A 25752-nucleotide genomic window follows, 5' to 3' on the forward strand; every position below is an offset into this window, starting at 1 on the left:
GTTGTCAGACTTCAAAGACCCTGCCTAGATTATAAAAGTGTTTTTGTTTTTTTGCATTTGCAATTGTTTGTTTGTTGCAGAAGATTCAGTCACTTTCCATGTTTCCTTTTCAGGGATGTCATGTTACATTTTCCCTCCAGCAATATTTTGTTTCCTGCGCAGCTGGTGATTCTTGCACAATTGGTACTCATGCGAACATGTGATGCAGCTTGATCATCCAGATAAACCAATATGCACTCCAATGTCATGCTCACTTCATTTAGTATTGGGGGTGATCAGCAAAGAGAGAGAGAGGGGGGGGCAGGGTAGTGCTCAGGGAGCAAATACGAAGTTGGGAATGTGTTGAAGGAGAAGACCATGCACATCACAAGCTGTCCACTGAAACATAAGGAATTGTTTGCCTTAATGAGCTTCTATCCCAGTAGTGGCTTTGAGTGTAAAACAAGTTGCCCCCCCCCAAAATGTGTTTTTTTCAGTCCTGAATATTGCATTGTTGTTGTTTTTTACTTACATCGTTTGTGTGCCACACCATAACATAAAGTTCTCTGGCTGTCTTGCTACGAATGCGTAAAAACACATTTTTATCAAATAAAAGGGGAAACTACATCAATACAGCAAATTGGAACTCACTGAAAACCCAAGATAAAATAATTTAAAATAAGAACCCAGTCTTTCCGGGTGGTGGTTTGTTTTTTTTGAAGGGTTTCTGGTAACAGAAAGGTCTTCACCTAACACTGGGAAATTCACAGAGATGGGTCTAGGCATTTCCAAAACTGTGGTGCACTGAAATGGCGCTCTCTGTGGTGGCTGCCAGTTGGAGCAGGTCCTCCAAATAGGATCTTAAGATTTGGGCAGACTTGGGCTTGGGAGCATTCAGAATTGAGATGCATTGTCAGAGCTAAACTGGCAGGGAACATTTTGATCCAGGACTCAATACTGGGCAAACCTTACCCCTTATTGTGTTTTGGCGTTTCGGAGCGCAAAACATTGTATGCAACTGAGTAATACTTGGAGTAAATCTATTAAAATAAGTGGATATAACTAGCACCCATTGATTTCAATGGGACTACTGTGAGTAGGGCTTTGTTGGCTACAACCCAAAGATATGACATAAAATAAAGTTGTGCTATTCTTCCCATGTAATTGCAGAAGCAAAGTTTAACATTTTGGGAAAGCATACGTTGAATGCTAGTTTGAGCTGTAGTTAGAAAGTGCACTTTTGGCAGTTGACTGTATGAAATCCATCCAGAGGGAGACAAGACATTTTGTGGCTCATTAGTAGGTAACCTGTTTTATACAGCTATAATGAAACCATCTTCCCCAAGTTGCATGCAGGCTGAGAGAAGAGTGAACCAAGTAGGTGGAAGGGAAATGCTGTCATAACCAGTGACAATGCTGATCAAGAACATGGGGAAAAAATGCTACGGCTGCAATCCTGTGGGTTCACTGGTCTATTTCCAGTCTATGCCACTTTTTCCTGTGTTCATTCCATTAGAAACTGCATTATTTTTAACAGCTGTTTTCCTCAAAGTATGCATTTTACCCTAAAATAAGCATTCTGGTATTTTTTTGAGCTGTAAACTGGATTGCAAAATTTGTAGAATTGCAAAACCCAAAAGATTCAATCCACATAATAGTCTAGGAAGCATGAATTAGTTTGGCTTGCTGAAAAAATGTGGGCCAAACAAAAACCTTGAGCATCCCAGTGTGCACACTTCCTCCCATTGGGCTCTGTGGGGCTCACATTGGATTAGGTTACATGGCAGAAACAGAACATGTGTCTATAGCATTTCCCCCATAAGTTTCATTCCATGAGCATATTCAGAAAAGGACATAGAGCCTGACCCTTGAGCTCATTCATGTCAGTGCAGATCTTTCAATAAACATTAAGGTGTCTTCAGTCAGGCTCTTGTAGCGTTCATTATGCATTGCTCTCTCAGGAAGCCCAGAGGTTCTTAGACTAGGTCCCCTTCCCCCGGAAAAAAAAAATCTCTGGGCTGTTCTACAGTTGCTTGACCTCCAAAGAAGCATGGCTTTTCTGCTGCCTGTTGCAAATTAAGTCTTAGATGGAAATTCTCTGGTGAACATATTCCGCTTATGGAGTGGGAAAAGGTTTCACAACCTCACTCTCTGGTCATCTTTTTCACCAGGACCTGTTTCTGTTGTGAAAGTGGCAATTATAATTTTAACAATAAATAAATAAATAAAATTTATATGCTGCCCATCTGACTGGGTTGCCCATCCACTCAGGGCAGCTTCCAACTATATATATATATATATATAGAGAGAGAGAGAGAGAGAGAGAGAGAGAGAGAGAGAGAGAGAGAGAGAGAGAGAGAGAGAGAAACATCAAACTTAAAAACTTCCCTATTCAGGGCTGCCTTCAGATGTCTTCCAAAAGTCATATAGCTGTTTATCTAACATCTGATGGGAGGGCGTTCCACAGGACAGGTGCCACTACCAAGAAGGGCTTGTTCCCTGTAGCTTTGCTTCTCGCAGTGAGGGAACCGCCAGAAGGCCCTCGGCGCTGAACCTCTGTGTCCAGGCTGGACAATGGTGGTGGAGACATACCTTCAGGTATACAGGGCTGAGGCAGTTTAGGGCTTTAAAGGTCAGCACTAACACTTTGAATTGTGCTCGCTCGGGGGTCACATAACTCGTGCTTCCCATTGCTGCTGGCCACCATTTCACAAAGTGGCACTTGCTCAGATTTGTGTTCAGTTATCACATAACCATATCTCACCAGTTATGATGAGGCATCGCCATAACGCCAAATCAGATTGAGGGCAGTGGTTCCTGTCTTCATTCTGGGGTGTTTTTTTAATGGTGCTGAACAACAGAAAGTGGTAAATTCATCTCTGTATGTAGCCCACACCCCACTGTGTATAAGGTGGCAAATTGAGGAGGGCATGTCAACTCAAGCCTCTTTGAAATTCCCACTGATGGGGAACTTTTGCTGTGCCACAGGTACAAGCTCTGTGAGCTTGAGGGTCTTGCAGCTGAAAGACCTGAAGCAGACAAATCCTTTGGGACAAGTATGTGAGATGAAACTTGACCCTGACAAATGTTGGGCAGGCTTTTTAGCAACCAGGCAGCACCCCTAGCAAAAAGTTGGAAGGCTTTCTGATTTATTACAACTATCGGTTAGAAGTACAGACTGAAACAGGGTGAACACTTGTTCTTGCAGGAAGCAAATGAGCAGCAACAGCCCCATCCATCTCAACTTGTGGACACTTTAATTGGAGTTCCCCCTGAAAGTGGCAGAAATGTCCCCGTCTAGTTAAGAGAAGCAGCTTAAGTTCTTGAGTTCAGGGAGTCATAAAGATAATGAATGCGTAATAGCCATGCACACAGCAACAGCACCTAACAATATCCTGTGATTTCTCAGCAACTATTTATACCCCCACTTCACTTCCTCTCTGAGCAGAGTTATATTTAGTAGTACATAACAAACAAGACATATGAAATGAAATCTTTCGCGGTCTGCAATTTCTGTGCTACCTTTGTTAGAAACCATTGATCCCCAGTACCTGTAGGCACAAAGAGGCAGAGCAAAGGGTCTTGTTTTTTAGCCAAAGCTTGTTTTAATCACTTAACTCCACTTTACCTTGAAGTGTGCACTGCAGCAGCATATCAGTAACAATGTATGGTAAGCAATAGGAGTGAGGAACCTGGTGACCTCCAGATGTTGTTGGAGTCCAAATCCTGATTGACTGTGCTAGCTAGGGCTATGGAGTACAGATGCTGAGAATTGTTCAGTAGCATTTGGAGGACCATAGTACTGTATACAGTGGTACGTCGACTTACGAACGACTTGACAACCGAATTTTTCAACTTACGAATGGAGGTAATGGCTGTGCGCTTACTAATGTCTCGACATTCGGGGGAAAACCGTGGCGGTTTTAGATAGGGATTTTTCGACTTACGGATTTTTAGGTAGGGTTGCTTCGACTTACGAATTTTTCCGTTTCCAATGCATTCCTATGGGAAATCGCATTTCCAATGGCGTTTTTCGACTTACGAATTTTTCGACTTACAAAGGTGCCTTCGAAACAGATTAAATTCATAAGTCGAGGCACCACTGTACTAGTTTTAAGAAGTGTTGCAAGATTTAGACTGGGAAGTACTCTGAACTATGTATGAAAGCAAAATGTTTCAAGAAAAGCAGCTCAGACACAGCCCTTTTGCAGGTGTTTACATTGCAACTGAAACAAAGGGTGCTTCGGGTAGGAGTCATTCAGCTCCAGTTTTCCTATGTGCATCATTGGCATGTTGGCTTCTGCACATTCCTACTTTTTCAGTCATGGCTGTCCATTGCTATTGTGCTGCTTGCCATCCACACCAGTAATGGTGTGTCCAGAGGTGTTTTGTGTGAGTTTGTCACTCCCTGTAGTCACTTCTTCTCCACCCTCTACTCCGTTCTTTTGTTCTTGGCAGAGGTATTTCTTTACCTGTACGCGCACAACTTAAAAAAAAAAATCCCAGGAAGTGTGCCAGAGCAAACTAAAGTTGTCAGCTTTAGTTATCTTATTTCACAATGCAAGATGGGGGCTTGTGCTTTTAGGGGGTGGGCAATGTAAATTTCCAGTTGTGTTGCTTTTAATTTTTAATGCTGAGGTGTTTCACAACCAGAGTGACATTTACCTGACTAAGGCTTGCACAAGAGTGATAAAGAGGTTATGCAAGACCTTTGTAATAACACACACAGCCCCCCCTCTCTCTCACACACACACACTTAAAGCCAGATTTATGAAGTGCAGTTCATAAAGTAATCTCAGTTGAGAGCACAACTCTTCCTAACCATGTTGAAATTGAATGTGCATTCAGCATCTAGCAGTTAGTGGAAGTAGCCAGTCTCATTGCAAACAAGATGATTGAGGTGTGCTCAGGTGAGTGTAGTGTTAGAGGCCACCCAAAGACACAAAACCACACATGTGACACACACACACACCCCAAAAAAACCACTGACAAGCTTCTACACCAGTAGTAACTACAGATGGATTTTTATTTATAGTTTTTTTTCTTGATGATCTTTCTGTGGTAAGGGGAAATCCAGATTAAATGTGTAAAAAAAAGCAGGGACTTGCATTTTGAAGATGACTTCATGTGGACACTGCAAAAACCTTCCATGCATGAGCAGGACTGATTGCATAATATACTCTGATTTGGAAGTTTCCAAAGTGGCTATTCTGTAGAGATGCTGGTCCAAGCCTGTGCTATTTTTTCTAGAATGAACGCCTCTCTTGTTCTCTTATAATGGCAGTGGCGCCTACCTGAGAGGTGCCAGACCTGAGTTCCGGCGAGTTCCGGCTGAAAAAAAAGCCCTGGTCCAAACCATTTTGAAGTCTGTGCAATCTAGGCAGACTTTTGTCTGCCCTGATTGCAGGAGCCCATTATGAATAAGTAGGTAATCACTATGAATGCCTGAGGACAGACCTTTCTGTTGTAGCCATAATATGCTGTGTATCTGCCTGGACCTAAAACACAATTGCCCAAATGCTACATGTATTGATGCTGATTCCTGCCAACAGCATTTAGCTTCATGTGAAATGGTCAAAATTGTGCATGAGGAATGCAATACAATACAACCTTTTCTCTACTGAGAGACCACATAAGATAAAATATATAGCATGTAGAGGTGTGGAAATCACAATTGCTGTCACACTGTGCCTGCTAAGCTGCCAGTGTGAGACTCAAAATGGCATGCATGCAAATCTAAATGAGTCTTCTCTGAACCTCCCTTGTCATTCATTGCACCTTCACCAGTACTGTACTTGACCGGTCCTGGCTCCACCCCTTATCGCTCCTTGCTTTTTCACTCCACTTGCCATGCCAGTCACAGGGACGTAAGAACCCGCCTTCCACTGAGACAGACCACAGGTCCACGAAGCTCAGCATTATCTATTATGAGTGGCAGAGGCTCTCTAGGGTCTGGGACAGTGTTTCCTAGTCCCATGCAGAGATGCCAGGGAACTGCATGCTGTGGCCCTTCTCCTTGAATCATTCCTTGAGTGATTTCAAGGCACATGATGCAGCAGGACTGGGAAGTGCCTGAATGGGATCCATTCCTTCCATGGAAGGAAAGTGAGGTGTATATATGTAATAAATAATAAGCCTCTGGGTATGGATTCAGATGAGAAGCTGAGGTGGCAAAACCTCAAAGTGCAGGTCATTCCTAGGATTGCAGTGACCTACTAGTACCAGTGGTGGAATTGCTGTATGTACTGTAATGGTAAGGCAGGAAGTCATCAGTTTGTTTATTTATTCCAGGCATCCCCAAACTTCGGCCCTCCAGATGTTTTGGACTACAATTCTCATCTTTCCCAACCACTGGTCCTGTTAGCTAGGGATCATGGGAGTTGTAGGCCAAAACATCTGGAGGGCCACAGTTTGGGGATGCCTGATTTATTCTATTCCTGTCCCATTGTTCCTCCAAGGAGCTCAAGGTGGTGCATGGTTCTCCCCATTTCATCCTCACAGCAGGGACACCGACTCCTGGGGACCAAGCCCTTTCAAGCACCCCCAATATTTGGGGGGGCAGACCACTACCCCAAAAAAATCAGTGGGTAGAGGAGGCCAAGTGCAGAGCCAAGCACAGAGCTGAGCACAGTGTGGCTTCAGTGGCAAGCTCCTCCTCCTCCTGCCATGTAGGTAGGGGAAGGAGGGTAAAAGCAGACCCTTGCCGCTGCTGCTGCTGCTGCTGACATCAGCAGCGGAAGGAGCCACTGGTCATTGAAGCTGCACTGCTGCTGCTGCTTCTGGGTTCATCTCCACCCTCAACTCCTCCTGATGTTGCCCCCCACAATTGCCCTCTCAAGCTGGCGCCTCTGCCTCTTGTAACCCTGTGAGGTAGGGTAGGCTGGGAGAGAGTGACTGTCCCAAGGGCACCTGGTGAGCTTTGTGGATGAGATGGGGAGTCTAGACTTTGGTCCCCCAGGTCCCAGTCCAAGTACTCTGATGCTGCTTCTCAGCATTTGGCACAGACATGTCGGTGCGTAAATAGTAGTCACTCACTGTGTAGATTTCACCACCTTGTTCGTTGTTCTGAACCTAACCTGGGTTGAGCCATAATCTGAATTGTTTACGTGCATAATAAATATTGACCAAAAGCAACTAAACTTTTAGTTGGGATGGCAACTTTTGGTTCTGTGAACCGGCTCTGAACTACAGTACATATTTTGGCAATTGTGGACTTTTGTGATATTCCTTGAACCATCTTGCTTTTACAGTGACCACATGCCCTCGTTTGCAGGGTAACTTGCCAGGTGAAGGACTATATTATTTTTACTGGCTGGCTGTGTGACGCTAATTCATATGTCATGGCTTCTGAGAGGCATTCCTTCCATGCGTGTCAACTTGAGCTTGCTGCCTGTGCTAGATCAAACAACTTCGTGCTCTGCACAGCCGTGCAGAACTTGACCTGAGTGCTAACTTGGCTGAGCTCCAGTCTCCCACTGGCTAAGTCGGGTGGTGGAATGGGTAATGATGGCCAGTGAAGCAGAACTAGTGTGGAGCAAGGTCCTGCCTCTGTGTAGGGGGGAAAAGAGAAAATAACACAAATCCTGTGGGAAACGCACACACTAAGCCCCAGGGCCAGAGTAAAGAATCTGCCCTCCTTAATTTCTCAGTCGTGCTCAGGGAGGAGGCCTGGGGACAGGCTGGGTGGGGTGGAAATCACCTCAGGGCAGCTTTTGCAGGGTGAATTTCACACTGCCTGTTAGGATAATGCTGAGGAATTTGGTACAGCTGTGTATCCTTCTTGATGCACAGAGAAAAGCCTGCTTGCCAAGCCTCTTGTCAGTCTACCATCATTCATGAGCATTTAAACCAAGGTAATTGTGGGTGTTTGCTAATGCTAGAGCATCATCTTTCTAAACATGTTGTTATGCATAATAGAGTTATCCTACTGTGTGTTCACATCCAACCTTGGTACTTGACACATAATGCCTTGCTGAAATGTTGGGTGCCTGTGTGTTGAGGAGTGCTGAAGTGCAGGTATTGCCTGCAAAGCAAGCAGAGCTGTATGCAAGATACTGATTGGCGATATTGACATTACATGACCAGATGAATGCAGGATTAAATTTCTGTCTCTAAAAAATTGATGATTGTAAAATGTATTGTAAGACTGAACAGGAAGAAACTGGTATGGTTCAGTAAAGGTAAAGGTAAAGAGACCCCTGACCATTAGGTCCAGTCGCGGACGACTCTGGGGTTGCGGCGCTCATCTCGCTTTACTGGCCGAGCATGACTAAGCCGCTTCTGGTGAACCAGACCAGCGCACGGAAACGCCGTTTACCTTCTTGCCGGAGCGGTACCTATTTATCTACTTGCACTTTGACGTGCTTTCGAACTGCTATGTTGGCAGGAGCTGGGGCCGAGCAACTGGAGCTCACCCTGTCGCAGGGATTCGAACCGCCAGCCTTCTGATCGGCAAGCCCTAGGCTCTGTGGTTTAACCCACAGCACCACCCGCATCCCAGTCTTCAGTAGTAATAGTTAAAACTCCACTCCTATCATAGACAGCTTCAGCCCCTTATTTGTGAAATATGAACAATAATACTACTTCAAAATGAAAGCAATCAAGTTTGCAGACCAGTTTGCAAATTAATGCCTCAGAAGCAGCCTAGTTTGGTATTCAGGATTCATCCAAAACATAAGAGCATGCTCATAGTAACCAGATGCTTTTGGGAAGCCCACAGCCAAGGCATGAAGGCAATACCCTTCCATGTTGCTTGACTTATCCATGCCCCGATTGCCCCGCCCCACCATCTGAGGCTGCATATATATTACCAGCTTAAAACTAAACTAGGTCTTTCTTTTTCTCAATTTGGATTAAAGCTGTTGGACAAGGAACGGTGGGCGGGAATGCATCAAAACCAGGACCGGCCCATCCATCAGGCAAGGTGAGGAGACCGCTTTCGGTGGCACAATTCACAGGGGCAGCAGATCTGGCCTCCAAGGAATGCATTACCTGGTGTTGCTGTGGTGGCAGCAATGGTTGCAGCACTCCCCTTGGAGGCCAGATCTGCCCCCTCTCGGCAGCCCCCGCTATGCCCTCTCTAAGAGTGGCCTCTAGGCAAACAGCAGGTTCTGCTGGTCTCCTCCCACCCTTGTTTCCAATGTAGATCTTTATTTCTCCCCTTGTTCCTGAGGTAGATCTTCACTTACCCATTCTTCCCTGGTGGGATGAGGTGCCATTTTGTGGTTCGCCTCAGGTGCCAAAATGTGTTGGGCCGGCCCTGCTCAAACTCTGCATTTTCTAAGAAATGACAGGTTAGATATGGATTTTTGCTAGCTCCATGTGCATGAAACTTTCCAATTCAGCAGTGGGAGCACACTGGATGCAGAGTAAACAGAGGTGTGTACACAGCCTGTTTCAGATGCCTCTGAAACTAGAGGTTCCATTTAGCTATGCGGCTAATAGCAATTGAATGACCTTTGCTCCATGAATTTGTCCAACCCATTTTTTTAAAGCCATCTGGATTAGTAACCATTGCACCTTGTGGCAATTGTATGAAGAAGTGCTTTATTCTGTTAATGTTACATAATAAGTAGTTTAACTAGCAATGAGGCATCAATTGCTTTAAGAAAGGACCTGCTGCCTGTTAGTAGTTGTGAAAGGCAAAATTTCCTTTTTGAGTTTAGGGATGTGTACATTGTAGGAGCTGATCCTGGGATTCTGGTTTTAAAATAAACCAAAGAGGAAAATCTGTTCCACCTTTGACACAGTTTACATTTATTTAAACCTGGGATTGTTGTAGAAATTTGATTTCACTTAGTAGCATCCATAATAGCAGTGGTGCCAAGAAGCTCATTTTGGTCCTCCTGTTGCATTATATGCATACAATTTCTAACTACATAAGCAAACCAGCCACAGTGCCACAGTGGCTTGATGCTATTTGTGATGCTCCATTCAGATTGCAAAAGATCCATTTCCTTTCATTCTGCTTCCTTGCTGGTATGTTAGGGATGCTTTCTCCAATCAGCAGCTACAAGAATGATACATTTGGAACGTAACTTTCCAAGCAGCTTCTTAGTTCCCAGTTCTATAATTTAGCAGCTTGAATTACTAGAACCTTTGTCATTCCCTTTTAATAATTTGCCCATATATGGAGATGGAGGTGTGCTAAAAAGTAATAGCACAGTATAGATGTCAGGTTTTTGAAATGCCATTGTGTTTTCTGTTATATCCTTCTTTCAAATCTTCTGTTCCTCTTCACCTTATCCTCATTTTGTGACATCACTGTCTTGACAGAGGCAGGTGAAGGGGAGAGGAAAAAAGTATTTGCTAAGCAACCCTAATATATGATCATGGCAGGGCCGTCTCAAGCCGGTCGGGCGCGGAGATCGCTCAGGCGCCCCCGCCCTGGTGGGTGGGTGCAGCGCACAGCACGGCTTCCGCGCGGCTTTGCCGTGCAGCGCCCTCCTGCTGGCCCAGCGCCCTGGCACCCCGCGCCACCGAGACTACCCCTAGAGCCGGGCCTGGATCATGGCACTCACATTCACAGGCAATTGTCCCACTCTGGTCTCATCCTGACTGAGCAAGGGTTACACAGTGTAAACTTTGAAGCCCAAAGCAAATGTTCTGAACTCAGGGCACAGCAAGTAAAGGACTGGCCTTATAATGTCCCCAGAACAGCAGTAAATTAGGCTGCATAGATAATCTTTTAAGCTTTTGGGATACATGTAAATAAACCCCTGTGTTCTCTTGCCATGGTGAGGCAATGCATTGGCTCCGGATGCTGCATTTGACCACATCAGACTGGAATGCCATCATCATTTGTGCATATATCCCATCGTGAGAGTGGCCAGGGAACAAAATGCACCTTGGCCCAGCCCTTAGTTTTGCCTTGCACATCATACTTGAGTAAGAAGAACTGTCCTCTCTGCTTGGTTCACTGGAAGTTCTGGCTAGTATTTCAAAGCTCATCCTATCTTGCAGGATGGGAATAGTCTTTGGAAGAAAGTTCTGTGTTTAATGGGAATCTGTTGTCTGTGTGCATGTTAAGACTGAGGAAAGCAACTGTCCACTGATGAGGAGTCATCCGTAAATGCATCCCCCCCCCCAACAATTGTGAGCCATCTTTTGCAAGGTTTTGTTTCAACCTCTTTTAAACACTGCCTGCTATATTAACTATGTTGTCCTAGTTGGCAGAGGGAATGTATGTTTGGTACAGGGCTCAGCCTCCACTGCAGCTCAGAGACAGGCTGTTCTGGTTCATCAGAGGGCTGTCAAGAAATTAGAGTAAAAGCATTTATGGATTGGAAATGGTATTTTCCCACCACAAACTCCTCCCAGTGCCTCCACACAGCATAAGCCACGCAGCAGCTAGCAAGGCTTTTCTGGATCTACATGGTTGCTTAAGACTGCGAAGGCTGGTGAGTTACGAGGCAAAATTGCAAGGTAGAATGACTGGATTGAATATGCATGATACGAGGAAGGAAGATATTGAAATAAGAAAAATGAAAGTGGTAAGCTGGGGCTGAAGGAGCCATGTTTTGTGTGCATGTGTGCACATCTGCATAGCCTGGGAAAGTGCTGTGTGGACTGTGAGCACCTGCTTTAGCTCAGTGCAAAAACTGCTGATTTACTGAACTGTGTGCAAGTTTACCTTGGGAGAAAGGCAGAGAACAGCAGAGAGGGTAGTAAATCATATATATGGCAGAAGGACATGCTAGATATCAAAGCAAAGACTAAAGGTAGCAAAGGGCTTGTGGATTATGATTGAAAATGGATTTGGGAATTGGCTGGGCTATTCTAGGACTGGGATGTTGATAGTGGCACGTGGCTGGCATTGGGAGAGTCCTTCAAATAGCCTTAGGGCAAGAACTGAAGGGCCAGCTCCAATCTGCCTGACTGCTATGCCTCAACATATGTGCATGTTAGCTAGCTAGCTATTTGCTAAATCTGCCACTGGAGAGCATTGATTTTTCTGCTAGTTTAGGCTGCAGTCCAAACCTCCTCTTCCCAACAGCAGTGGCTTTACAGAGAGGTGGGGCCACATTAGAGAGGACCGGAATGTGGCAGGGGGCAGTAAGATCTCTGTGCCAGCCTGGAGCTGCTACAGGGTTTGGGCCACACCATAATATGAGAGCAGTGAAACTGGCTTGGGATCCAATGAATCTGGCTCATCCCCACCCTGTCTCTGGAATGGCCTGTTCTGGGGCCTTCCGCTGGCTACCACTGACAGGCGCCCAGTCTGTGATGAGCCAGCCCACCCACATGTTCAGAGGATGAAAGTGGGAGTACCATTTCCAATGTTCATGTGAAGGAGGGCTGTGCAGGACCTTGGGGGCCCCAAAAACCCTCTGGCTTCTTCTCTTTCCTTTATTATTTATTTTCTTTACAACAACAATTTATATACTGTGTAATTTACCATGGTCTCAGTGCACTATAAAGTAAGGTTTAAAAGATGCAATGAAGATAGACTTTATTGGTTTCAGCTGTGGAGGGAGTTTGACAGAATTGGGCCCACAGTACCTAGCACATGGCTGCTGGAAGATACAAACCCTATGTCCAAGCCATGGAGGACCACGAACAGTGGTTTCCCAACAAACCTCAGGGATGTAAGGAATCTGGTAGTCCCTTAGGTGTCCTAGACCCAAGTTGATATGGACCTTGCATGTCAATACAAAGTTAATACAAAAACCTTGAACTTGACCTTGCAGTGTATGAGCATTCATTGCCCACACACTTTCAAGCTCATCTCCCCAGCCTAAAGGACTCAAGTGATGTTTCTTCCCCCACCCCCAAATCGCCCCTCAAGCATGTAAGCAGCACTGGTCCTGGGTTCTGGATTATGTGTATTCTCAGCTTTTATATTTTAGTCTAGGTGTAGTTCTTTATTCTAGTATTGTTGTTGTTATGTGTGAGTTTTTTTAAAAAAATCATTGTTTTCACATGCTGCATGGGCTATGACAGAACCATTTCCATCACAGGTTGCAAGAAGGGAGTATTAAAGAATAATTAAATTGGAAATGGCGGCAGTATAAGGATGAAACTGAAGCAAAGAGATCACCGCAGGAATAAAATTGGAACTAATTTATCCAGGAGACAGAGAAGGAAACAAGTGAAATGTACTCTTAAGAAAAAGCCAAATGAAGTGAATCTTCATACAGTTCTGTCAACAGCTCCCTAAGGGTAGGTTCTGTCTAGTTGCATCCACAGTGCTGAGCAGCTGCAAGAACCAGCAAAGTGAGGGAAGGCAATCACATTGGAAATAAACAGCGTTGCATGCATACCACAGGTGTGTGTGTTTTAGCAGCTGGATTGATAGGGCTAGCCCTTGGGCTAAAATGGTTTCAGCATTCATAGTGTCTTGGCAACAATTTGGGACTGTTAACGAATATTTTGCTTGGAAAGCCTATCAGAGTAATCTTATGCAAGTTTCACACATTGTTCTCCTGAGCAAGGCTCACTGGGTTGCATTGAATTCTTTTCAGTGGGTCTTGCTTGGGAGACTGCCTAGGGGGTTGTACCTACAAATGGTAGAATCCCCACCAAAGTCCAGGATTCCGTTTCCCAATGTGGCTAGAAAGCCTTTAAGTAGGGTGTGGAGAAAATAGCTCTCTTGAACCATAGCGTTTATAATTGCATACACTGTTTTCCTGGGACATTGCAGCGAAAAGCCGGTGAGAAATATTGTAAATAAATTCCCCCTTCAGCAACTGACATTTAACTGTAGGCTGTTGCTGCAAAACCTGGAGATTCTACTTAGTATCTAGTATATGCGAATAGACATTCTCCATGAATTTGTTTGAATTCTTTCCAAAGCTAGCTAAGCTAGTGCCTTTGCCACATTTCACAGCAGCAAATTCCATAAATCTGTTATGAGCTGTGTGAAGAAGTGCTTCCTTTTGCATGTCCTGAATGTACTGCCAACCGGCTTCAATGGGTAAATCCATGGCTGGCTTCCTGCTTTGAATGTATTTATAGAAATGTTTGCTGTTTTGCCCCTGTATTCTTAACGATGGGTTCCACACATATTGTTCTTCTTGTTGTTTTCTTGCTCTATTGTTACATTGCATTTGTTTTGCCAGAATTTGTTCTTATTTGAGTGACACTTCCACATCTTTAAGGAAGCCTTCTTGCTTTTTATAGCTTCCTTGGTTCTGCTCTTGCTGGCAAGCTGTTCAGCTATTTTTTCTAAAGTATGGTGTGCATTCTAGCTCAGCTTCTATTGCTACAGCTTTAAATAACCTCCAAATACCCTGAAGACATTTAGAGTCATAGAATCGTGGAGTTGGAAGGGGTCTCGAGGGTCATCTAGTCCAGTGTTTCCCAATCTTGTGCCTCCAGATGTTTTGGGACTACAACTCCCATCATTCCTGACCACTGGTCTTGCTAGCTAGGGATGATGGGAGTTGTAGTCCTAAAACATATGGAGGCACAAGGTTGGGAAACACTGATCTAGTCCAATACCCTGTAATTGAGGATTCTCACCTAAGGCGTCTATGACAGATGGCCATCCAACCTCTGCTTAAAAACCTCCAAGGAAGGAGAGTCATCCACCTTCCAAGGGAGTCCGTTCCACTGTCAGTAAACTCTTACTGGCAGAAAGTTCTTCCCCATGTTATTGTAATCTCCTTTCTTTTAATTTGAATCCATTGGGATGGTTCCTATGCTCCAGAGCGGGAGAAAACAAGCTTGTTCCATCTTCCATGTGACAGCACTTGAGATATTTGAAGATGGCTATCATATCTCCTCTCAGTCTCCTCATTTACAGGCTAAGCACACCCAGATCCTTCAACCGTTCCTCAAAAGGCTTGGTTTCCAGACCCATCATCTTGGTTGCCCTGTTCTATACATGTTCCAGCTGGTCAATATCCATCTTAAATTGTAGTTCCCAGAACTGGACACAGTATTCCAGGTGTGGTCTGACCAAAGCAGAATAGAGTGGGACTATTACTTCCCTTGATCTGGACTTCTGTTGATACAGCCTAGACTAGCATTAGCTTTTTTTGCTGCTGTAGCACACTGTAATAATAATAATAATAATAATAATAATAATAATAATAATAATAATAATAATATATTATTTATACCCCGCCCATCTGGCTGGGTTTCCCCAGCCACTCTGGGCGGCTTCCAACAGAAATATTAAAATACACTTATTTATTAAAGATTAAAAGCTTCCCTAAACAGGGCTGCCTTCAGATGTCCTCTAAAAGTCTGGTAGTTATTTTTCTTTTTGACATCTGGTGGGAGGGCATTCCACAGGGCGGGTGCCACTACCGAGAAGGCCCTCTGTCTGGTTCCCTGTAACTTGGCTTCTCGCAGCGAGGGAACCGCCAGAAGGCCCTCGGCACTGGACCTCAGTGTCCGGGCAGAGCGATGGAGGTAGAGATGCTCCTTCAGGTATACTGGACTGAGGCTGTTTAGGGCTTTAAAGGTCAGCACCAACATTGAATTGTGCTCGGAAACGTACTGGGAGCCAATGTAGGTCTTTCAAGACCAGTGTTATGTGGTCTCGGCGGCTGCTCCCAGTCACCAGTCTAGCTGCCGCATTCTGGATTAATTGTAGTTTCCGGGTCACCTTCAAAGGTAGCCCCACGTAGAGCGCATTGCAGTAGTCCAAGTGAGAGATAACTAGAGCATGCACCACTCTGCTGAGACAGTCCGCGGGCAGGTAGGGTCTCAGCCTGCGTACCAGATGGAGCTGATAAACAGCTGCCCTGGACACAGAATTAACCTGCACCTCCAGACAGCTGTGAGTCCAAAATGACTCCCAGGCTGCGCACCTGGTCCTTCAGGGGCACAGTTACCCCATTCAGGACCAGGGAGTCCCCCACACCTGCCCCCCTCCTGTCCCCCACAAACAGTAGTTCTGTCTTGTCAGGATTCAACCTCAATCTGTTAGCCGCCATCCAACCTCCAACCGCCTCCAGACACTCACACAGGACCTGTTGATTCATTTGAAGCTTGTGGTCTGCTAAGATCCCCTGGTCCTTTTCACATGTACTACTGGCAAGCCCAATATCCCCCATCTTACCCATCTTTGTCCTACTTGGCTTTCCCTTTAACTCATTTGTATATCTTATTTTTTAGAAGTTTCGTCATTTGAAATTGAATGCTTCTGGAAATTAGAAATTTTCCTTTTACATATATACCGAATTTGATAACCCTGTATTCACAAAGCCCTTGCTTTGCCAACACTTATTTCTTGCACTGGGCACTGCTCAGCATTAAGTCTGGGGTCACTTTCTCTCTCACACTTATTTTATTTATTTATTTATTTAAATACTTTCAGGTCACACTTTCATAGAAAATACACTACATCTCCCATCAGCCAGATTGGCTGTGCTAGCTGGGGCTGATGGGAGCTGTAGTCCAAAGCATTTGGAGGGCACCGGGTTGGCAAAGCAAGAACATGTCTAGAAGACCAGCAATGCTTGGGATGCTAGAAACTGCAGTCAGACTGGCCTTCGTGCCCTGGGTGCATATGTGCTAATTAACAATTGAAATGTTCCTGTGGAAGCAAAGTTAATTAATGGGAGCACAAGATGTACAGTTTCAATTCCTGTGTTTTGACAATCTCGCTCTTCTGAGAGGCTGCAGATTCCTAACTGTATGTGAGCTGAAATAAAGGAGACCTGAGTCTGCCCAAGCTAAGGCTCTGTTATTCCCTTGGCCCCAGATGTACAGCCCAACCAATGACACATATTTTACATTGAAATCCAAGTCTGAATCTGAGATGATTCTCTGCTCTGAGAAGAATCCTAGTCTTGCCATGTAGCTGCTCCAAACAGCTGATAATCTATAGTGCTTATTAGTTTTGCTGTGGGGTGGGGAACCCCGGGGGGGGGGGAAGCAAAGCTGGTTTGAGGCCACTGCAGGCAGCAAACATCTGCTAATGTTTTTAGAATGAATCATTTCTCAGGTAAAGGCCAAGGTGGCCTGATCAGAATGCAGGCAGCCTGAGAGGAAGCTGAGTGATGAGCTCATTGTTGCTTTTAATAGATTGTGTTTATAATTTGAAGATAATGTCTCTCTAGCTTTCAAGGATGCTTTCACAAAACCACAAAATTAGCCCCAAGTGATCTTGAATCTGAGGCTTCTTGAAGCACCCATAAACTAGAGACAAAGTGACAAGTGAGTTTCATTATTGGTGGTCAACTTCAGCTTGAAGTATGCATAGCTGCCAAGTTATCCCTTTTTTAAGGGATTTTCCCTTATGCTGAATAGGCTTCCTCGCGAGAAAAGGGAAAACTTGGCAGCTATGAGTATGTATTTGAAGGCTGATGTTGGGGACATAGATGTATCCAAATTGCATTTGCAATTGCTTCTTTCAGATTAGGAAGCAGCAACTTAGTGTGGTAGCATTTTGTGCGATTCTAAATCATTATGTAGTAGTTGTTTTCATGGCATTTGTATGCTGCCCCATAACAAAGTTCTCTCGGCAGCTTCCAATAAACAAGACTTATTTTCATTTAAATGCAAAATAAGACATAAAACCAAAGCCTTGCATAAATAAAACAAAAATGAAAGTTTCCACAACCCAAAAAGTTAAAACACAGATTTAAGAACTGAGAGGCCCAGACTGCAAGTTGTTTGAGTGAATAGAAAGGTCTTCACCTGGTGCTGAGAACACAGGTGGTCTCAAGTAAGCCTCCCTGGAGAGGATGTACCACTACTAGGTGCCACAACCAAAACGGTCCTCCTTCTGCCCTGGCCTCATTCAGTGGGGCCTCTGAAGATGATCTTAAGTTTCGGTTGGTTACATGTAGGACACATTAGTCTTTTAAGTAACCTAATCCCAAGCCGTTTAGGGCTTTAAAGAATTTGAGAATTTACCCTCTAGCTCTGGGACGGGGAAACTGCAACTCTTTGCCCAATTTCACTTGGCTCACACTGATGGGGTAATTGGAAGGAGGGAGAGAACTGTACAATCTTGCAATGCTGCAGACCCCACCCACTTTTGACTGTGGCTCCACCCACCATTAATAATATTAATATGAATAACACAATGAAACATCAAACATTAAAAACTTCCCTAAACAGGGCAGCCTTCAGATGTCTTCTAAAAGTCAGATACAGTGGTACCTCGGTTTGCTAACGCAATCCGTTCTGCGGAGGTGTTCGCTCGCCAAAGGCACGCTTCTGCGTGTGCGTGAAGCACCGATGGAGCGCTTCTGCGCATGCGCGAGCTGTGCAGATCACGTCTGCGCACCCGACGCTGTGGACCCTGGATATAAACACTTCTGGGTCCTCGGCATGTAAACGGAGGTTTTCGTAAAGGGAGGTGGTCATAAACCGAGGTTCCACTGTAGTTGTTTATTTGCTTGACATCTGGTGGGAGGGCATTCCACAGGGCAGGTGCCACTACCGAGAAAGCCATCTGGCTGCTTCACTGTAGCTTCAATTATTGCAGTGTGGGAATCACCAGAAAGCCCTCAGTGCTGGATGTCAGTGTCCGGGCTGAACAATGGGGGTGGAGATACTCCTTCAGGTATACAGAGTCGAAACTGTTTAGGGCTTTGAAGGTCAGCATCAACACTTTGAATTGTGCTCAGAAACGTACTGGGAGCCAATGTAGGTCTTTCAGGACTGGTCTCTGCAGCCACTCCCAGTCACCAGTCTAGCTGCCACATTCTAAATTAGTTGTAGTTTCCGTGTCACCTTCAAAGGTAGCCCCATGTAGAATGCATTGCAGTACAGTCGTACCTTGGAAGTCAAACGGAATCCATTCTGAAAGTACTGTGACTTCCAAAATGTTCGAAAACCAAATCATGGCTTCTGATTGGCTGCAAGAAGCTGCTGCAGCCAAGCAGAATCTGCAGAAGCCCTGTCAGACATTCGGGTTCCAAAAGAACATTCGCAAACTGGAACAAACACTTCCGGGTTTGTGGCGTTCGGGAGCCAAAACGTCTGAGTTCCAGGGCATTTGGGATCCAAGGTATGACCGTAGTCCAATCGGGAGTTAACCAGAGCATGCACCACTCTCACAAGACAGTCTGTGGGCAGGTAGGGTCTCAGCCGGCATACCAGATGGAGCTGGTAGACAGCTGCCCTGGACAGAATTGCAGGGTCAGTATTGGTCTATCATTACCAGGCACCTGCCAAGGCCCACAACTTACTTATCATGGGGTCTATTGCTAACCCAACATGGCCATGCTCCTCATCTTCCTTGTTGCTGTTGCTCCCTGTTTACCTGTCATCTACCAGCCTGAAAGCCATAGGAAGAACCAGAAGAAGGCGCAGCAGTTTATCCTTCCTCTGCCCTCTCCTTTTGAGCAGACATAAATCAAAGTCAATGAGCAGTGGGGTGGAGGTGGGTGCTCTGAGAGCATATTTCCCAAGCCCCACCCCTGCCCACCTAAATCTGGCCTGGCGCTACCAGCCAGGGTCCAATACCAGAAGTTGAAAGCACAGACACTTTTCTGAATAATCAGAACTCTGTATTTAAGCACATGGAATTGCTGCTGTTGTGTTACGTTGGACGCTAAAAGTCCATTCCAGGCCTGCTTAAAATAGATCCATCTCATCAGATGAGAAATAAGCCCTAACCCAAAGTTGGATGAACTGCTCGTGAATGGAACACTGGATATTTTTTGGAAATATCTGTCATTGCTATGGGGTTTGGATTTCCTCCTCTGAGTTTGGATTGCAGTGCCCAGGTACACTGGTCTCTAATCTGGCTGAGTTCCTCAATGGACTGTTTTTCCTTCCATCCCAATCCAGATCCTGTTGTCACCTTGCTACAGAAGGTACAATGAACAAGATGAAAACTTTCAAGCGGCGTTTCTCCCTTTCGGTTCCTCGGACAGAAACGATTGAGGAATCGCTGGCAGAGTTCACCGAGCAGTTTAACCAGCTCAACAACAGAAAGAACGAAGGTAAAAAAAAATAACAGGGGTCATCAGCACTGAATGGGAGGTGATGGGGAGCAGGTGCCAAAGCCCATCTCAGGCAGGTGAAGTTCCCAGAGACAATAGGTGTCCATAAAATTGGGAGTAGTAGATGCTTGGTGGAGATTATGGTTCCATTTCATTTAGTTTTCATGAATGAATAAATACATAAATCTCTCTGTTTCTGAGGTACAGAGGTGGGTGTGGATCCTTATATAGGCAAAATGGCACTGTCCACACAAAGAGAATATTGGCATTAATCCACTATACAGGTAGCACATACAAAAGCTGTTCAATGTATTTTTTTTACTGCAGTACATCTTCTAGAAACACAAGTTGTACAAATTAGAATGTTGAGAGGCAAAATAATTTAGAACCATCATGCAGAGGAAGTGAGTTTTCCATTCCATTGCTTTGCATGAATTTATTCAGATTTTTTGCAACTGGAAGGAAAGCCACTGCCAGAGTAAAAAAAAAAAATTACTCTACCTTCTAGCAGGTAAATTATAGAGATTTTACTGTCATTTACTAAGAGAGGAAGCATGGGTTTTCTAACTTCCTCATAAGGCAATTAGTAATGAGGAAGATCCTCTGTCTCACCCATAGCATTAACAGGGACCCAGACTTTTCCCTCTGTATGCAAATGGGTTTTCAAAATGACAGTACAATAAAACAACAATTTATAGGCCCTCTTATTTGTCTTGTGCCTGGAACCATTAGCAGTAAGAGAGCTCCAGATGATTCAGGGTATAAAAGTGAAAAACAATGAATACAAACTAAGTCTATACATAGATGGCATTGTGGTGACCTTAACTGATGCAGTCTGTGAAATTAATGGAGCTAGAGGTAGCTGAAAATGGAAAATTAGCTAGTTAAAAATAAAGACAGTGAAACACAAACAATTGGAATTAATCTGCAGAAGAGACATCTGGTGTCCTCCAGATCACTTGGACTACAACTCCCATGCTCCCTGCAGCTGATGAGAGCCAACATTGCCCTGGTTGGAGCTGATGGGAGTTGTAGTCCAAAACATCTGGAGGGTACCAGGCTGGTGAAAGCAGGGCTAGCCTATCATTTAAACAACAGGCAAAGTACGGTACTTTGAGGCACACTTGAATGGTAGAAAAGAATAACTATGTACAAATAGAAGGAATGTGTTTTGATGTAAAATCCCTAACAGGACAATAGCTACAGTTGCATCTGCCATTTTCAGTATGGTTTTCTTCTATAAATATGGTTTTATTATCTCAGATTAGCTTATTGTTTCAAGTGCTGCCCACACAGCTGGAAGATAACCACATAAAGAAATAGCAGGAGCTTTCTCTCCAATTTTTATAGGAAAGAATGAGAAACATAAACCAAAGGAAACAATAGCACAATATGCAAAGAAAGGAAAAAGAATGGAAAACTTTGATCTTCAGTTGTGTTATCAGAGCAGTTGTTTACAGACAGTCATGGATTGGATCTTGATGTGCATATTTATTAGATTGGGTTTTGCTTTATTTGTTTATTTGTTTCCACATTAGTGCGTAAGGCACCCTACAAAGATAGAAAGATATACAAGACAAAATAATATGTATTTTTTAATTTAAAAAAGCAGATAAAATCATTCCAAGTACAATAAAAACAGAATGGCAGATGGTTATGGCCAGTTAAAATCCCCATAAGGCTGAGTACTCATATCATAGGCCAAAAGCCTCCTCTTGAAAAAGGTCTTTGCCTGACAGCAGAAGGTTAATCAATGAAGGGGCAAGACCAGCTTTCCTGGGAAGGGAATTCCCGTGGGTGGGATACTGAAAAGGACCTCTCTTAACCCTACCAGATGGGCCTCAGATGTCAATGGGGCTTCCCAGAAGATCTTAAAGCCAGGGTAGACTTATGTGGAAAACAGTAGTTCTTCAGCTGCCCTGGTCTTAAACTGTGTGTCCTTACAAGTCATAACCAGCACTTTGAATTGTGACCAGAATCTGACCAGCCACCAAGAACATAAGAAGAGCCTTCTGGATCAAGCCAGTGGCCCATTTTGTCCAGCACCCTGTTCTCCATGAGGTGGCCCAAGCCATTTTACTGCCTAAGGCAAATGACATGGCCGTACATTCCCCATTCTGTGCACAAAATCTCCCTAGAGTGGTAACTGAATCTAACTTCAGCACTGGTCTCAACCCTTGAGGGACTCCACTTTCTATCTCTCTCCATCAGAGAACTGTCCATTTATTGCCACTCTCTGCTCTCTGCTATTTATCCAGTTCCTGATCCACATCTGGATCTCTCCTCTTATTCCATAACTATTGTACTAAGCTTACTCAAGAGTCTTTGGTGAGGTGCCTAGCTGAAATCTTTTTGAAAGTCCAAGTACGCTATGGCAACCAGACCACTTCTGTTTAACTCATACAGATGCAAGAGACAGGACTTGCCCTTGCAGAAGTCATTCTGGCTCTGCTTCTTCTATACGCTTGGCTACTTGATCTTTAACAATACCACCCATTTAAGCAGAACAGACATTAAGCTAACCAGCCTGTAATTTACAATTTAAAAATTGGTGTGCCATTAGCTACTTTTGACATTGTCAAAATTTATGAGCTATATTTGCATAATAGAGAGAAGCCAAACTCTAGCTTTGTTCAGAACTGGTCAATTAAATACTATAAAACCAATCACACTCCTCAATGAATAGAATATATGCTTTTGAATTGTTCTTGTTTGATTATAGTGGAATCTAATTGCTGAGGGGCTAATCTTGCATCTTTTTCAGATTTCTTAAGCTGCATATCTATGCACAGTTACCTGAGAGTAAGTCCATTTAACTTAATGGGGCTTACATTTGAGTAGATATGATTTCCGTACACTATTAATATATTGATTTTTAAATTTTTGTATTAAAATGCAGTGCCCATTATTTAAGAACATGGATTGTTTCCTGTTTCCTAGCTAAAACATCCTGCTCAAGTTTATTGTTTAGTCTACAGTAAGCCTGTAATGTTGTGTTCTGGGCATCACACCTAAAGTCAAAATTGTATATAGTCAAAACCCATTGGGTTCAATGGCAAGTTGGATTGCCAACATCATTTTCCACAGAATCCTAGCCCTGTTCATATTTTTTTTGACACACACGTAAAGCTGAATGTGTACAAGTTAAATGTGCTAAAGTTGCGGGCTTATTGTATTTGCAAACAAGAGACGAGTTTAAACTTGGACTATATACAGCATTACAAGGTAGTAGCTTTGGACTCTACGCAAGGAGCTTAGTGCCAAATTATTTCACTTCCAGGTACCAGCACCATATTTCTGTTACTTTGATATTATTATTATTTTAAAAAAAACTTTTATTGTAATTTTGAGCCTTTGTCAGCTGTCTTGGAAACTTATTGAAGGGCAGCATATAAATCCATAAAACAACCTAATAATTTCAGTCATATGAGATTACTGCTGTCAAGGACCAAGGACAATGGCCCTTGAATCTTCGCATTCTCACCAAAGCTAGACTCCCCCCCTCTCTCTTTCTCTCTCTCTCTCTCTCTCTCTCTCTCTCTCTCACACACACACACACACACACACACACACACACACACAGGACAATAAAGCTCACACAGGAAAACTTAGGTCGACAATCAGAAAAGCAAACAATTACCTAACTGGGCACAAGGAGTTCCAGGCAGTGCCACCTTTGGGCTTGGCATAGTCTGATGGTACAAAGCTGGGAAGGATATTTTTCAAAGTCCCCAGCAGCCCAAGAGGCACCTTATGCTCCTCCACCTATACTGACCTCCTGTTGTGCTAGTCCCATTTGGAAAAACTAGGGGTGTCATTTCCCTACCTCGGATTTACATCGATTGGAGTCCACTGAGGTCCTTCTAAGAACAACAGCAGAGTTGCAATTGGAGTAGCATTGGATTACAGTGCATTCTATTCCTCTTCTCTACAAAATCTCAGAGCTAATGTGGAGCAAGTCAGGAAGATTCTCTAGGCTCTCTGTCTATACAATGGATACAGTAATTGTTTTCTCTTTCTCTTCCTCCCACTCCACAGAAGAGCTGTAAGGTAAATGCAATAAATTTTGTGCATACAGGCGGACTAGCAAATGCTACAGACAGAAACAGATTGAGGGGGATGTCTGGTTTTTCATTGATAGGCTGATTGGGGTGTAAGAAATAAAATATTAGTGGAAAGAATAGGCTATATAAAACAGATTTTTGTGGAGCTTGGCCCTTAGGACTGAGCAGAAATGTTAACACTTAGCAAAGTAATTAAAAGTTTGCAATTCAAGTAGAGCAAAGAGAGATTCTGGCCTCTTTCCCCAGGAGATCAAAGCTTGTTTTTGGCAGAGGCAATGTTTAAATATATTTATAAAAGGATCGAGACTTGTCAAAGGCAGCAGCAGTGTCTGCAGTTTCTCTTTTAATTTGCTTTGATATTGTATGCACCCTCATTATGCTCTGACTGTCGAATCCTGCTGTAATCCTCATAAAAAAAAAAAGTGGAACAGAATCAAACAGGTCTCTGCAGTGTTCACCCAGAGTCTGCCTACATCTCTAGTAAATACCTTGGCCAAGGCAGTTACAGGGCTGCAGCCCAGTAGGATTCCTGCTATGGAACTCTGCTTGCTTGGCACAGTCTTTCACTTCCCTGCTGACTGAGTGGGATCATTAGATTTTCTTCAGAGCGAAAATACTCTAACCCCTTTCTCTTTTTCACCTGCTCCATGGGACAACCTGAATTCTGCACAGCATTCAAAACGTGGCTGTATGACAGCTTTTTTATTATTATTGTGGTGTTATTATACTTGCTGCTGCTTCTTTTCATCACATTTTCTCCTGCCTAATAATCACTTAAATTGGATTTGCCGTTTTGATTTATAGCTACCAGCGGGTTGTTGTTGTTTAATCATTTAGTCGTGTCTGACTCTTCGTGACCCCATGGACCAGAGCACGCCAGGCACTCCTGTCTTCCACTGCCTCCCGCAGTTTGAGTCTGACCAAACTGCAGGAGGCAGTGGAAGCTACCAGCGTACTAGCTAGTGAATCTTCCATGCACAGACCTGTTGGGAGCTCGGCAAAGCGTGAGACTCTTAATCTCAGGGTTGTGGGCTTGAGCCCCATGTTGGGCAAAAGATTCCTGCATTGTAGGGGGTTGGACTAGATGACCCTCGTGGTCCCTTCCAACTCTACAGTTTGGAATAAGAGAGTTGGAAGAGATGTTGAAGATCATGCAGTCCAACCGGTGCAAGCTCTACAGTGCAATCTGGAGTCAGATCTTGTTCCATTGTGTATTGTAATGCACTCATGATGCTTGTTTTCATGATGCTTGTTTCCACCTAAGCATTGTATTTTTAGCTAGGTAGTTTTACAGGGCAGTCTTCTACAAAACACTGTGTGAGGTTGGCATGACACACACCTCATGTTTTGCAAGCCTTTACTCCTATTTGATGTGTTAATTCTGAGTTTATTTCTTTATTCATGTGAATGCCTGTATGTCATTAAACATCCCTACAATAGATTTGCACTAGGGCAGAAATGAAATGGCTCTCCCAAATTTTCTCCCCAGTTGCAGATGGCATATCTATAAGGTCCATATCGGAGACCATTTCGGGAAGCATTTTGGGCTACACCAAACCAGTATTCAGGAAAGGGTTCACTTATCAATTATGGTCAGGAAATATTGATGCTTTGAAGACGTTCCATCTGCAGTTTTTCATCCCTGTACTGAGTTGCTCAATCAGCCGTTTTGATCCATGCAGTGTGTACAAGTTCATTGGTTAGTGAGCAAATCGTACAACTGTCCAAGTAGACTGAAATGAACGCAGTGAAATCAATGTTTGCCATGTAGGGTAGTTCTCAGCTGGTGAGACTGTCAGCTGTAACTCAGCAGTAAGTGGGGAAGGGTGCGAGGGAACATGCCTTGGGCAGCT

The 25752-nt window shown here is 44.0% G+C and overlaps 1 protein-coding gene across 5 annotated transcripts in view; it reads left to right on the plus strand.

Moving 5' to 3' along the window:
* Nucleotides 1-25752, plus strand: part of CDK18 (cyclin dependent kinase 18) — a 93764-nt gene that overhangs the window by 34283 nt on the left and 33729 nt on the right. For 4 of the 5 annotated variants that reach the window (XM_060277100.1, XM_035121848.2, XM_060277101.1 and 1 more), the window contains exon 3: nt 19681-19835. In XM_060277100.1, the coding sequence (XP_060133083.1) occupies nt 19712-19835 (124 nt within the window). In that variant the 5' untranslated portion in view covers nt 19681-19711. The other variant, XM_035121851.2, reaches the window with a different exon arrangement.

This window comes from Zootoca vivipara, chromosome 7, assembly GCF_963506605.1.
Source record: "Zootoca vivipara chromosome 7, rZooViv1.1, whole genome shotgun sequence".
NCBI classification, from domain to species: Eukaryota; Metazoa; Chordata; class Lepidosauria; order Squamata; family Lacertidae; genus Zootoca; species Zootoca vivipara.